The sequence below is a fragment of the Phalaenopsis equestris genome, unplaced genomic scaffold (assembly GCF_001263595.1).
Source record: "Phalaenopsis equestris unplaced genomic scaffold, ASM126359v1 Scaffold000262, whole genome shotgun sequence".
Classification (NCBI taxonomy): domain Eukaryota; kingdom Viridiplantae; phylum Streptophyta; class Magnoliopsida; order Asparagales; family Orchidaceae; genus Phalaenopsis; species Phalaenopsis equestris.
Window position 1 is genome coordinate 48,368 of NW_018164704.1, and position 15,132 is coordinate 63,499.

Sequence of the window (15,132 nt, forward strand, 5' to 3'; positions counted from 1 at the left end):
TTAAATGTGATAAAAACAACAAGAAAATAAAATGAATCTGTTGAGAGGATTCTCTCGGTTTCGGAGTTTCTTACTCTTTATGCGCGCAGCATAACCATCTTTATCTGCATTAACTCTCTTCACATCCCTGCGGAATTTCACATTCTGCACAAAACCGCACAAAACTCTACAAAACTTCTTCAACAAAATCAACCTCTTCACATGACACATTTCTGCAAATTCAACATCGCAAACTCTCTATACTATTTTCATATGACTCTCGGAGTCAGTACCCAAATTTTGACTCCCCATCTTCGAGATTGGTATAAGACCCCCTTTAATGGAGCATGGCATCCTATTCTTAATCTTCGAGGTTGGTCCATAACTTCCGACTCTTTTTTTAAAAATGATAACTAAAATTCAATTTTCATTTTCGAATCAGTACCTAAATTCTGATTCCTTCACATATTTTCATATTATATTCGCATATTCCCCACGAATTCCCTGAATCTGCATATTTTCTGCATAAGAGCACATACATTCTCTTGTTACCTCTTGGGTTAGACGTGAGTCCTAGTGTTTTCTTTCCTAACGTGACACATATATTTTCTTGTTACCTCTTGAGTTGGATGTGAGTCTCAGCGCTTTCCTTCTCGATGTAACACATATTCTTCTGTCACATCTTGGATTGGATGTGAGTCTCAGCGCTTTCCTTCTCGATGTAACACATATTCTTCTGTCACATCTTGGATTGGATGTGAGTCTCAGCGCTTTCCTTCTCGATGTAACACATATTCTTCTGTCACATCTTGGATTGGATGTGAGTCTCAGCGCTTTCCTTCTCGATGTAACACATATATTCTTTTGTCGCCTCTTGGGTTGGATGTGAGTCCTAGTGTTTTCTTTCCTAACGTGACATATATATTCTCTTGTTACCTCTTGAGTTGGATGTGAGTCACAGTACTTTCCTTCTCAATGTAGCACATATATTCTCTTGTCACCTCATAGGTTAGATGTGAGTCTTAGTGTTTTCCTTCCTAACGTGGCGCATATATTTTCTTATTACCTCTTGAATTGGACGTCCCAGCGTTTTTCTTCTCGATGTAGCACATATATTCTCTTGTCACCTCTTGGGTTGGATGTGAGTCCTATTGCTTTCTTTCCTAACGTGGTGTATATATTTTATTGTTACCTCTTGAGTTAGATGTGCGTCCTAGTGCTTTCTTTCTCAATGTAGCACATATATTCTCTCATCTTGGGTGTGAGTCCTAGTGTCTTCCTTCCTAACGTGGCGCATATATTTTCTTGTTACCTCTTGAGTTGGATGTGAGTCTCAGCGCTTTCCTTCTCGATGTAGCACATATATTCTGCACATATATTCTATTCTCTTGTCACCTCTTGGGTTGAATGGAGTCCTAGTGTCTTCCTTCCTAACGTGACACATATATTTTCTTGTTACCTCTCGAGTTGGATGTGAGTCCCAGCGCATTCCTTCTCGATATAGCACATATATTCTCTTATCACCTCTTGAGTTAGGTGTGAGTCTTATTGCTTTCCTTCCTAACGTGACGCATATATTTTCTTGTTACCTCTTGAGTCGGATATGAGTCACAACGCTTTCCTCCTCAATATAGCACATATATTTCTTTGTCACCTCTTGGGTTGGATGTGAGTCCTAGTGCTTTCCTTCCTAACGTGACACATATATTTTCCTGTTACCTCTTGAGTTGGATGTGAGTCTCAGTGTTTTCCTCCTCAATGTAGCAAATATTTTCTTCATCATCGTTTGGGTTGGATGTGAGTCCCAGTGTTTTCCTTCCTAACGTGACATATATATTCTTCTAGTCATATGTCAGTTCGAATATAACTCCCCAGTGGTAACTCGAACTGGTACAGTCCTTTCTTTTTGGAGACATATCCTTAATGGTTGTCGTCTTCTACACAGTTGTTACCCTTTTTGAGCCGGTTGTGAGTCTTTGTGTTTTCTATCTCGATTCGGTCCTCCCACACAATCCTATTCTCATCTTTTGAAATCAGTTTCAAGACCACCTTAAATGGAATATGGCATATGAATCTTATTTCGGGATTGATACCCAAATTTCAATTCCCACCTCGGGGTCAGCACTTATATACTGACTCTCATCCTTTATAAATACCTGAAATTTCGTAACTCAAAATTCACTCTCCCATCCCCAGCGGAGTCGCCAGAAGCTGTTGGTCAGCAGAATTGAAATCCCGTCGTCCGCTTCAGAATGACGTTTTAATTTACATATATATTTAGTTTTAGAAAAATATGAAATCAAACTGACCCTATATTTTTTATAATTTAAATGAAAGAGCATTGTACTTCAAATACTGTATCTATCCCAAAGGATAAACAGAAGACTTGAGGATGTGGCTCGATCAAATAAACTATCGATCAAATAAACTAAGTGATATATGATATCGTTTGGTCTGCGAAACATTTGTATTTGCCTATAAATTCCTCTATTTAATATAAAGAATTAAATAGAATTTATATTAAGCTAGGTTCGGACATGCTTCCTATAAGAGCAAGCCCCTATAGTTAATCACATCTTAAATGACCAAATCTAGAAATATTATCTTCAAAGATGTCAAAGGATTAGGACTTTTCAACGAAATTGGACAAAGAGGTGTGAAAGGGGAATGACTCAAATTTGGAACATTTATTGTAGAGTCCAAAGGAGGAAGAACTAGGGGATGTCATAGATCTGGAGGAGAACTTTGGTGACTTCCCAACCTATCCTAATGTTCATCTTCAGTTTTGAGGAGAAATTATTTGAATGTTTCATCCTGCCGATTTTATTAGTTAGGATTTACATTCGTGTGAAACGATCACACAAATAGCCTGAAAGTTGTGAGGATTTAGGTTGTGACAAAAGACAACCTCGAAATCCTAAGACGAGTTAGGGCTTATATTGTATAGCAGGATTATACAAAGGCCTAAAGATAACGTGAGGATTTACGTTGCATAAGCAAGCAACCTCAAAGTCCTATGGCTTTGTTGTTTATATCTAAAGAAGGAAGATTAGTTTTCTTTTGGAGAAAACCACCCGATCAGATGGCTTTGATTGTAACAGCTATTTTTGTGGAGTCATTGGCCAAACCACATGAACATATGACTCAAATTAACCAAAGATTGTTTTGAGTGTGAATATAATGATGCATTCGATGTGAAATTCACTCTTTATGAGTTGAAATCAATCATAAATTTGTCACCCTAGACAAACTGTTTTGAAAAATGAATGGAATTTGCTTTAAGTTTTTAATGATTGATTTTAACTTGGATTTTTTTATTTATTTTCTTTTAAGTCTTTAGGTAATTGATTTCAATTTGAATGTCTTGATTCATTATTTTAAGAACTTCTTTTGAAAATTGATTTAAAAATTGGACCCTCTGGTTGAGGTTTTCAATCAACACGACCATCATCGAGGACTTGACTATTTGATTTGAACCTTGTCGACTTTACTTTATGCTTGTAAAGAATCGAATGTCGCGCTTACAGACTATATATATATATATATACATCTCTGGTTGAAATTTTCTATCAACCCAGTCAAACAAATGTGCTTAAAATTTATTTGAATTTTTTTCGTTTAAGATCTTTAAAATATTAGTTTGGTCAAGTTCAGTCCTGATAAGAAAGAAGATTATACAAGATGAATTAGACTTATAAATTCTTATACTTTTGTGATTTGGACATTACTGAAAATTAATATGCTCTTCAACTCCAGTCCTCAAGAGGATGAAGACGGACAAATTGTAGACTTATAATCATGCCCTGTAAACATGGCGGCCCATGCATATTTATAGTTTTGACATTGTGCACATTTCATCATGCACATATTAAACATTTTATATGAATATGGAAGCACATATGTGAACAATATTTTATGATTCAAGATATTATAGTATGATGCTTGATGCATTTAAAAGGAGCAAATATATACTATTTTATGTTCTTGCAAGGCACGGTATAATAATTGAAGCATTCATAAAATGTAAATGCATATTTTAAAATACTCAAACCTCCTTTGAGAGCATATTAGAGTTAAGAAATCCTTGACACAGAAAATCAAAGTTTTAAATATCAATTAGAATTTGAAATACATGCATGGATCGCACAAAGAAAGTCATTTTGAATTTTGAAAAGGATAAACTTCTATTCACTAGCAAACATTGTGAAATCCATGGCAAAATTGGCATATTAAAACTTTATTTTAGCATTTAAAATGATATTTATGCAAAACTTAACCTATATTGATTATAGCTAATTCCAAAATTTTGTGTGTTGGTCATTTTTAATAAGTCCAAATGATTAGAGACTAAGAGCATAACCTTGAATTATTTTTCAATTTTAAAAAGCCCAAATTTGAATTAATTTTGCAGTCTAAAAGCCTAAAGTTTGAAAAGCCCAAATTAAAACTAATTTTTAAGCCTAAGAGCCTAATTTTAAAATGCAAAAAATCAAAATTTTAAAAATCAATTAGAAATTGAAATATATGCATGGATCGCACAAAAAATGTCATTTTGGATTATAAAAAGGATAAACTTCTATTCACTAGCAGACATTGTGAATTCGGTGGCAAAGCTAGTGTATTAAAACTTTATTTTAGCATTTAAAATGAAAATTATGCAAAACTTAACCTCCATTGATTATTGCTTATTCCAAAATTTTGAGTTTTGGTCATTTTTAATAAGTCCAAGTGATTCCAGACTAAGAGCATAAACTTGAATTATTTTTCAAATTTAAAATGCCCAAATTTGAATTAATTTTGCAGCCTAAAAGCCTAGAGTTTAAAAAGCCCAAATTTAAAATATTTTTTAAGCATAAGAGCCTAAGTTTAAAAAGCACAAATTTAAATTAATTTTAAGACTAAGTTTGAATAATTTTCTAATTTTAAAAGCCCAAACTTGAATAACTTTGTACGTTAAACGGTCCAGATTTTTAATATTATTTGCAAGTCCAAAAAATTCGACAATTTCCCAACATCTACCCACATTAGGGAGCATTAGGGAGAATGCCACAATGCCCAATCGTCTTAAAAAAAGTGATGATAAGTGTCGTGACATACTATGGATTGGAGACAAAATATTCTTTTAACTCACTGATCTTAAAAGACTTGTCACGCCCTTAATATACCTGCAAATCATCATATCACAAGCATACATTTTCTCGAATAGGTACTTAACTTTCCCCGAGCAGTAATTAATTCCCTCGACGGGTACTCAAGTTACCAAAGAAATGTACTTAAATTTTTTCCAGCTTTTTTATAAAAATTTCCTCAAACGAAAACTAAACTTCTCCTAAACGGTACTTAATTCTCTGGGAAACTAATCAATTTTTTTCAAATGGGGATCTTAAAATATTTCCCCTTTTCCTTTTTATACATTTGCATGCGAAGTTGGCAATATTAACGGCCACGACAGCAATTTGAAATACAACATAAATTTTCTAGGTTTTTAATATATAATATATAATATATGATAAATAACACAAATAATAAAATAGGAAAAGGAATGGGACACGGCTAGGGCTAGTGCACACAAATGAGGACTTCGGTTTCGGTATAGCCCGAGCAGTTGTGATAGAAGAGGCTTATGAAAGAGAAAGCAGGGTAATGGAAGGGTTTGGCGATCGCGGCATGGAGGGAGCATGCGTAACTTTTCAAGACAACCGAGAAGAGAGGGAAATTCGAGCGAGCCTTCCATTTTAGGCTGGGTGAAGCACACAACATTAAGAGGAAGAATACGCAGAGGGAGAGCAACTTAATCTTAGGTTTGCAGCTAGATCAAGTGTGGTGGGGGATAAGATTCGACTGAGGGCTGTGCAAAACCAAAAGGGTCTTTGATCACTATAGATGGGGGTGATGAAGGAGATTCAGTGTAAAGAAATTGAGAGTTTCAAAAGACTTTGTATGTAGCGATCTCATCATTGCCTTCTCAACTTGTTCTGGTAGTGATTGTATTGCGAGAACACAAATGCGAAGGGGAGCAGAAGGGGAGAAAAATGGGAGTTTCGTTGTCAGCAGCAAAAATATTAGAGGATGAGGCTTTATTAAAAAGACAAAAGAAAAGCATTTCATAAAAAATTAATCATAATGCTTAAGATTGTTAATGGTAAAGCAAGTTAGATCAATTTGAAAAAGGAATGCTTGATTCAACGAACTCCAGCTGACTAAGTTAAAAAAGTACATGGCTTGGAAACAATCAACTAGCAATTCATTTAGTATGTTTCTATTAAAGCTAGAGAACTAAAGAAAACAAAGATAACTCCTGATAAAGCATGGAAATCCAAATAATAGTAATGAACATGCAAAAAAACATGCACAAAAACAACATAAATCAAAATGCAGAGAATGTGCACATAATAGAATATTCAAAATTTCTCTTAAAATCAATTTTAAAAATTAACAAAGTATCTCAATAACATGACAAATAGATTAAAAAGGTTCAAGTTAATGATATATGATGATAATTAATGCAATCCTAACCAATTATCTCATTTAAATAAAATTCCAAATTTAGGAAATATTATATGGTGCTATCTATGACGATAATTAATGCAATCCTAGCCTTCGAACAAGTAAAAAAAACAACAAAAGCTCAAGTGCCAATGGGTCAATTACCAGAAGTTAAGCCAAACAATAGATCAAAAATTGAGGCCATTTCAAGTTTTTTCTTCCCCATTTATCTTTATGCACAAATTTATTTTAATTTTTTTTCAATTGAATTATTAAATTAGATGATATCCTAATTTGGATTATAATGGCTTAAAATTTAAGATTTGTTGAATTGGATAGTATGAAATTGATTCAAATGTTTGGCTTTAAATTTGTAAAATCATTTTTTATCAAAGGAATCCATGAATATTCTTAATTAATAGCTAAATGAAGGTATTATTTGGTCAATTGAATACTCCCAAGATCCAAAGTTAAATATGGACCGCTTTAAATTATGTATGTGGCATTATGTTCTTTCTACTGCAATCAGAACTCATGTTCACAGCATAGCATCAAACTCAAATTCTCAAATCCAATCATCCCAAATCAATGCCTACACTGTACCACTTTAACTGCATGTGAAACTTGCATAAAACCATCTCTACAAAGGCCACATTCTGCAACATCTCACTTCAACATTAAGCCTAGAACGCATGCATCACTCCTCTATTAGTCCGTTAAAGCTCTGACGTGTGAATCACGTGGTGGACCAACTTCCGCTAAGCCATTCTTATATGTGAGCGTTTATCCAACATGATCTTCCCCATAAGTTTACCTATCACACAAACACATCCTTCAGCATGCATCCCACTCCGTTGATTGCTATAGCAATCACCTGCAGGTGCATCTTGCTCCCTCTAAGCGTGCATCTATTTCTTCCTCGAGAATTTTAACATATGCTCATCAATGTACAAAGAGAAATTTTTATTGCAAATTCTCAACATAAGCTTATGATAAGATTCCAAGAGAAGTCCATTGGAGTGTTCTAGAGAAGAAAGGTGTTGATATGACTTATATTGAAATCATTAAAGATATATATACTATAGTTGTACTTGTGTTCGAACAAGAGGATTGACCAAATGTTTTCTTATTTTAGTGGGATTATATCAAATATTTGGTTTAAGCCCATATTTTTGCTTTAGTTATGGATGCTTTTACTGAAAATTTATAGAAGGATGTACCTTGGTGTACGCTTTTCACTGATGCTATCTTTCTTGTAGATAAGACTAGAGAAAGAGTTCAGGAAAATATTGATTATAGAGGTTTACATTGGAGTCTAAAGACGTTCGTTTGAGTAGATCTAAAACTGAATACATAGAATGTAATTTTATTAGTAGTAGTTCTAGTAGCAGAGTTGTAACTATGGGTGATCAAATAATTAAAAGGTGTGAACTCTTTAGATATGTATTTTAGATATCTCAGATCTATTGTTCAAAGTGATGGTGATATAGATGGGGATGTTATTAGTAGAATTCAAGTTGGTTGGTTGAAGTGGAGGAATGCATTGGGTCTATTGTGTGATAAAAAGTACAGCTTATACTTAAAGGAAAATTTAATAAGACAATGCTAAGACATGCAATGTTATATGGCGCAGAATGTTAGCCTTTAAAAGAGAAGCACAAAACAAAGTTCAGTGTTGACCTTAGAAACAAAATGCGAAATGAATATGTTCATGATGGGGTTGGTATAGTTCTAGTGACGGACAAGATTAGAGAGAATTGTCTTAGATGATTTGGTCACATTAAAGATCGGTCATGTGATGATCTAATTAGGAGAGTAGATGTTTTAAATTAGACTTATGTTAAGAAAGACAGAGGCAGACCTGAAAAGACTTGGGCATATTGTATTAAAAATGATCTTAATCGAATTAAATGAAAATATGACATTTAATAGGGCACAAAAGAAAAAAGGTTTCATGTAGCCGCCCCACTTAGTGGGATAACAACTAGTGTTGCTATTGTTTTGATCATGGCACCAACTGAATTATGAGCATAGCCGGCCCCACTTAGTGGGATGAAGGCTTTTTGTTGTTATTGTTATTGTTGTTGTAGTACTAGTATTAGATCATAGCACCGATTGAATTGTCATTACACTCGTTCTAATATCAACAACTCATCATCCAAAATCATAACCACATGAATTCATGTTAGAAACCTATTGTTTACTTTCAAATTCATTTTGAAGATGTCCTGCGTAAAAGGAATATTCAAATCTAAATAATTCCCTATTGTTTACTTCTACTATAGTTGTTATTTACATGGATCCTAACATTCGAATTTCTCCTACCCACTTGAATTTGAAAATATCTAATCATCTACTTCAACAAAACTTAGGTGACCAAAGTGGAATGTCAAAGCTAGCTTCTAATATCCCGGACAACTACATTGACCTTATCAACAAGGGAAAGTTCTTCACATTCAAAAAAATTTTATGCGGCAAAGCCCTTCAAAAAGACCAAAGCAATACTTGAAAGTTCAAGGGATCAAAAGCCATGTACCAGAAGTCAAACTGGCTAAAATTAGATCTAATTCAAGCCTTTAGGCCAATCTACAGTCATGGCAGAAATTCTTTTTGATTCATCTGAATTATTTTATTTAGAGTTACCATTCTTTGATTAAAATAGGTTCAAATTTAAAGTGTGTTAGACTGGATGAGAAAAGATTGCATTTAAATGTTAAACAGTATCTTTCTAGACCTAAACTCATAAAAATGATTCAATGTTAAACAATTGAAATTATTCATTAATGATTGAATGAATAAACATTCATAAGCAATTGACTGATCCTCATATCCAAATTGTGTGCGTTAATCACTTCAAACAACATGCAAGCAGTATCCTTCTAAATTTTGCTATCAATAACTCATCAAGCATCAAACTTAACCAAGCTAGAATTTGTACTACAGTAATAACAGCTTAAGGTAAGATCAATGTGATTAAAAATTAACAAGATTTTATAGTGATCTATATTTTTATCATAAAAAGAAAAAAAACATTTCTTAATTCACTATTAATATTTATTAGTTACCATAAAGGATATTAATATTTTTTATTTATCATCCATAACAGGTTCATTAGTCTAGTTCTTTATATGTGCATGCACATATGAGTTTGTGAATGCATGTTCTCAAGCGGATGCTCCGAGATGAATAACATATAAACAATATGTATAGAATATTCTTGATAAAAAAATACCTTCCCCATATGACTACCTCTAATATTTAGGAATAGTCAACTAAAAGGATGCTTAAAAAAAGTGGAAGAATAGTTAATAATAGAACAACCAAAAACATAAATGGAATTTCCACGCACTTTGCTTCATATACTACCGGATAAGATTTTGATTCATGGTATTTGAGAAAGGTGTGGCTTTATTCGCATACCAAAAGAATATCACATTAGCAAATAGTTGAATCCGTGATTGCTGCATTGTTTATGTTTAAACATAACTAAATACAAGAATGTTTTAGGGAAGACTGCCGGTGTATGAAAAAAACATTTGAGTCACGCAAAGACTCTAAAAGGATAACTTAAAAATCAGTTAGAGTTCATAACAAAAGATTTCTAATGTAAAAATATGTTTGCCCATAGACAATGTTAATACATGATACAAATCCGAGCCAAAATCAGCCAATAAATTACAAGAAAAATATGAGAAAATCCTATTTAGGGCTAATTTGATTAATCTCCAAGCAAACAAATAAGATACAATGAGTGATCTACAATTTGAGAGGTAGATTGACTCTCACAAAACCTAGCCCTAACACCTACAACCCTAACCCTAATACTCAAAATCACAATCACATGCATAAGCCTAACCCTAAACATTTAGCCCTATTTAACAAAAGACTGAATTATCCTTTAAGCCTTGCACCTAAAATAAGTTTTCAGATTATTTGGTGGGCTCGACGTGGAAGAAAGTGTTGTCGGTGTTGGCATAATATTACAATCCCTCAATTAAGACACATTGTCCTCAAGGTGAAAAAGAAATTAAACTGTTATTGGATCAATTCATATGGCTTTCCTGTGGCGTCATCACCTGGTAATCATTCCCATTTAATCAAAAATTAATAGTGACCCTCATAAGTTCGAAATATCGCATTGTGCACATCCTTCAACCACATCTGAATCTGATGGCGTTCTGACTTCAAATAAAACTTGGATAATACTGCAACCCAAAATAACTCATCCAATACCTCATCGATCATTGGAATCTCTACCAACTCCTTATCATGTGTCTCTTACATGTTATGCAGCATGATCAAGAATCACAACCCTGTGTCCTAAATTACCCTCACTGTAGTCTTGAGCGTTACTAAAAACATGCATAAACTGGGGTCACTATAAAGCACCGCCATCCTATCACCTTCTTGAATATTCTATAGTATCAAAATCACTTCCTTACAAACCCCTGTTTTTCTCCACCTGTCTCTTTCTCATCCATACTCTTGAATTGCCTTCTGCCCGGAAGATCGCAAAAACAAAAGGCACCAGCGTAATTGGATGTAGCCCCCTATCGAGATCCCACACACCATGATTCTTTGTTCCAAGCTGAAATCTTTCGAATTGATCTTCTCCACTCCTAAATCGAACGTCGACCCATTCTGCGTATTGGCACTCTTACCAAATCTAGATCCTATTCCTTCGCTCAATCCCGCTTACTTATGTTCATTTCAGTCGTTCGGATGTTGCATTATTCCTTGCACGTGATGTCGCCTGAATTTGCTTGTGACTTCTTAGCTCAATCCTGCTTGTTTCCATTTGTTCCAGGCATTTGGATGTTGTGAAACTACTTCCAAGTGATGTCTCTTGAGTACGCTCCTAATTCCTTAGCTCGATCTCGCGGCCCCAAATCTGCCTAAGGCAACCACGCTACCCATATGTCACATAAATATGTTCTCAATGTCGTCGCTCCATCTCGTGGTGGCAGTTGCGATTTTGCGTGAAACTCCATAATCTTCATCATTATTTCTTTTAATGTTGTAAATCTCCTCTCCATGAACGAAAACCGTCCCTCCATAGACAAAAAAAGCTCCTCCATTTCAGATCTGATATGACTCAACTCTTTCTCTACTTTCATCTCTAGAGCATCTATTTTTGTTTTTTCATTACACCCAGGATGGTTTCGATCACGAAAACATAATTCCTGTAAACCATGATCCCGTCGATGGCTTCCCCGCTATCTAAAATCACAATTGTATAATGCGGTCAGTGGCTTCCCATCTGTCTCAAATCTCGACCTGATCATCATGATCCCATTGTGGCTTCTGTATTGCATCACGATGCTTCCCAGCTAGCTATAGTCATTTTGTGATGCTTCCCATCCATCTCTAATCGCAACTGTATCACCGCATGATTGGTCACGTCAGCTAAGACCCCATCTGCTTCGTCAGCTATCTCGATCAAGAATATCGCAATCTGAATCACATCGTGACGGCGACCCAAGAGACTTATATGCTACAATCCATTATGTAGGTCGTGATCCTTCTTTGCTTCAATCGAAGAGTGGCAATTACTGAAGCCTTGTGCACGACGATCCTTAAACACAAATTAAGGAAAACGAGCACACGCCCTGTAATTGGCGTTCATTCCTAAAATCAAATGTTTTGATACCAATTTGATAAGAATCAAAGTCAAAATAAGAAAACAAATTGCAAGAAATAAGTGAGAAAATCCTAATTAAGGCTAATTTGATTAATTTCCAAGATGGGTGATCCACAATTCAAAAGGTAGATCAACCTCCAAAACCCTAACCCTAACACCCACAATTTGAGATAGGTGATCTCTCCTGAAACTCTAACACTAATATTCAAGACAACAATCTCATGTATAACCCTATTTTTAAACAAATTAGCCCTATTTATCCCCTACAATAGTAAACAAGAAAAAACTAAATTTCCCTTTTTGTTTTGAGTCTAAAATAAGTTTTCAAATTGTTTGGCGAACTCGGCAAGGCGGAAAGCCCATTGGTGCCAACGTAAAATTACCATGATGTGGAAAGCGACAACGTATTGGAGTTGGGAGCCATTCAAGAATTAGGGGAGGAGATAAGATATTAGAAAAGATGATCAACAAAACTCAAGTATAATAAGAAAAGTATAGTATAAGGAATTATATTTCTAGTTGTAAATGCAAAAAAGTGTGCTAAAGTAAGAAAAACAAGTCATGCAGTTCTTTTAGGTTTTATTTGAATTTTAATAGGTTTTAAATTTTAGGTGAGGGTGTGCTCGCACATAGAAGAAGAAATAAACACCTACCGCAGCTATTGGATGGTGCCCAACACAATTAGCAGGAAAACAAGTTTAAAAAAAAAACATCGAAACCTCTATCTGCTTATTCAACAATCTTGTTTTAGGATATTATTCTGAGAGAGAGGAAAACTGCAGCAAACTCTCACCTTTACTGGATATAGCAACTTTATATTTTCTTTTCAAGGCATTTACATACATAACACTAAATTCTTATGTATTTACAAATCTAACACCTAAAATTTATTTTCTTTACATTTATACTACCCAAATCATTAATATCACATCAAAAATAACATCATTTTAACTTTTAAAAAGTCAAATATACATTTTTTATATATAGCTAAGATGGCATGTAGGTAAAAACAGAAGCTTAGATGTTAGATATTTAAATGTATAACAATTGAGTGGTATGTATGTAAATCTTCCTTCCTTTTTTGTGTACTTATTGAAATCAAAAAAAAAATTATCATACAAATACAAGTAGGGCATGTTTTACAAACATTCTACCTAAATCATGCTACAATAGAGGCGTTTAAAGAGCGTCAAAAGCATACATTCGGAGTAGGCTAACATTGAAAGAGATTCCCCACATAAAACGATGCTCTATGCTGCAAAGTAATAGATGATAACATCATTCATCGCCTAATTGTGCATTTTCTGTCAACGCTAAAAATATTTAAAAAGAATTAATCATAATGTTTAACGAATTGTAATAGTTTAGTTCCATAGAAGACTCGTTACTAAACATTTCCAACAACTATTTTGTGCTTATTCTTGCGGTTCACAAAAGAAAGTATAGCATATTTTTTAATACATTTATAGATTAAAGTAAAAGGAAAAGATGCAAAATAGCTGGAACTTTGCACTTGATTAATGCCTAGTAGTAATTAAATGTTACAAGCAAGATTCTACCACTTACTTCCCCTCATAGACTTTTCCATGAGCACCTTCACCAATCTTGGATCCTATATAAAGCTTCTTCGGATCAATCAAAAGCTTTTTATCAATCTCCAAGTTCTCAAGTGGAATAGTACAGTTGCTGTCAAAGGACGGCCTGCCAGGATGGACAGAATCTGTTGCTTTTTTTGGTCCAGAATTCATAAACTTCGTTTTTTCGATTCCATCATTTTGATCATCTCTGTCGTAACTCATCTCTTACCAAAATCAGAAAAAGAAATACCCCCACTTTAGAGTCCTCTGAAACCCATACTGCAATCAGAACAACATGTTTCATAAAACAGTAAAACAAATCGTTTGAAAGGCACAAAGTTCAAAACATCAATAAAACTTAAATTAACAACTCCAAGTATCTCCTAAATGCGTTAATTAGCGGGGCTAAACATATTTTTTTGTTATAAAAAACCAAAGACCCATCGCGTTGCATTTTACCCAAACCAGAAGTATATTTCCTCTACTTTCAGCAAAAAGCCAAAAAGATTCCATCAGAAAATCTACTGCTCCATGAAATTACTTCTACTCCCAAAATATCTCGCCTCCTCGGAATCTCCAATAGAAAAGATATTGTTGACAACATCTCAGACATCATCCAGAGAGCCAAGAATCACAAAACTCACGGTTATCGACGAGGTAAAGTAATAAGTTAAAAGTTTAAGAAATATAAGCCACCTGAGCTCGGATAAGCTTCCTCCCTGCTCCATAATTTTCCTTCAACTAACTTTCTTCTCCACAAAGCTGCAGTAAAACCCTAACCCTAATCTCAATCATTTTTTTCGTTCCATCCCTGATCTTCTCTCTCCCTCTCTCCTTCTCTCTCTAACCGAGAAAGCAGAGGCGTCACCGTAAAGATATTCCGAGCATCATAACTGCAGCGGCAGCCACGCTTTTATAGTGGAGAAAAAAAAAGTTTGGCTTTTCGTAGAAACATCCAAGCCAATAGGATGGGTGCACGTGTTCCGAGGATGGCTGCCAAAGCAGTGGGGAGTGTGATGAACGCCAAAATTCGAAGCTCCCCACCCCTTGCCTCACCTGCAGAATGCTGCCGACCATTGACCTAGGCGCAATTCCTTCCAACGACCGCGCTGCCCCCGGAGGCTTCGAGGCAGTAACTTCACCTTTTTTACTTTTCTATCTCCACTAAATTATTAAACTTTTTTGATAGAATTTTGAAATGATAAAATAATCAAAATAGGCAATGGAGATTAGCATTCAAAACACCCAAAATTCTTTATATTATCAATTTCACACACAAATTTACATATTTATATTTAAAACACCTAAAACATTATATATGATAAAAAGTAATTCTTCCTCTTAAAAATATTAATGGCGGTACGCACTTTCAGCTCATCTACCATTGTTTCCGGTGAACTGAGATGCTCACAAAAGGGAGTGCTCACAAAAGGGAGGGAGAGAGGGAGG

At 34.7% G+C, this 15,132-nt stretch overlaps 1 protein-coding gene across 2 annotated transcripts in view; it reads right to left on the bottom strand.

Moving 5' to 3' along the window:
* The window catches only part of LOC110024600 (serine/threonine-protein kinase HT1), a 29,742-nt gene extending 14,931 nt beyond the window's left edge, over positions 1–14,811 (bottom strand). For both annotated transcript variants that reach the window (XM_020724661.1, XM_020724660.1), the window contains exons 1-2: positions 14,380–14,811; positions 13,673–13,962 (exon numbers count right to left, since the gene is read on the bottom strand). In XM_020724661.1, the coding sequence (XP_020580320.1) occupies positions 13,673–13,905 (233 nt within the window). In that variant the 5' untranslated portion in view covers positions 13,906–13,962; positions 14,380–14,811. The remainder of the gene's footprint in view (positions 1–13,672; positions 13,963–14,379) is intronic.
* Positions 14,812–15,132: the final 321 nt, after the last annotated feature.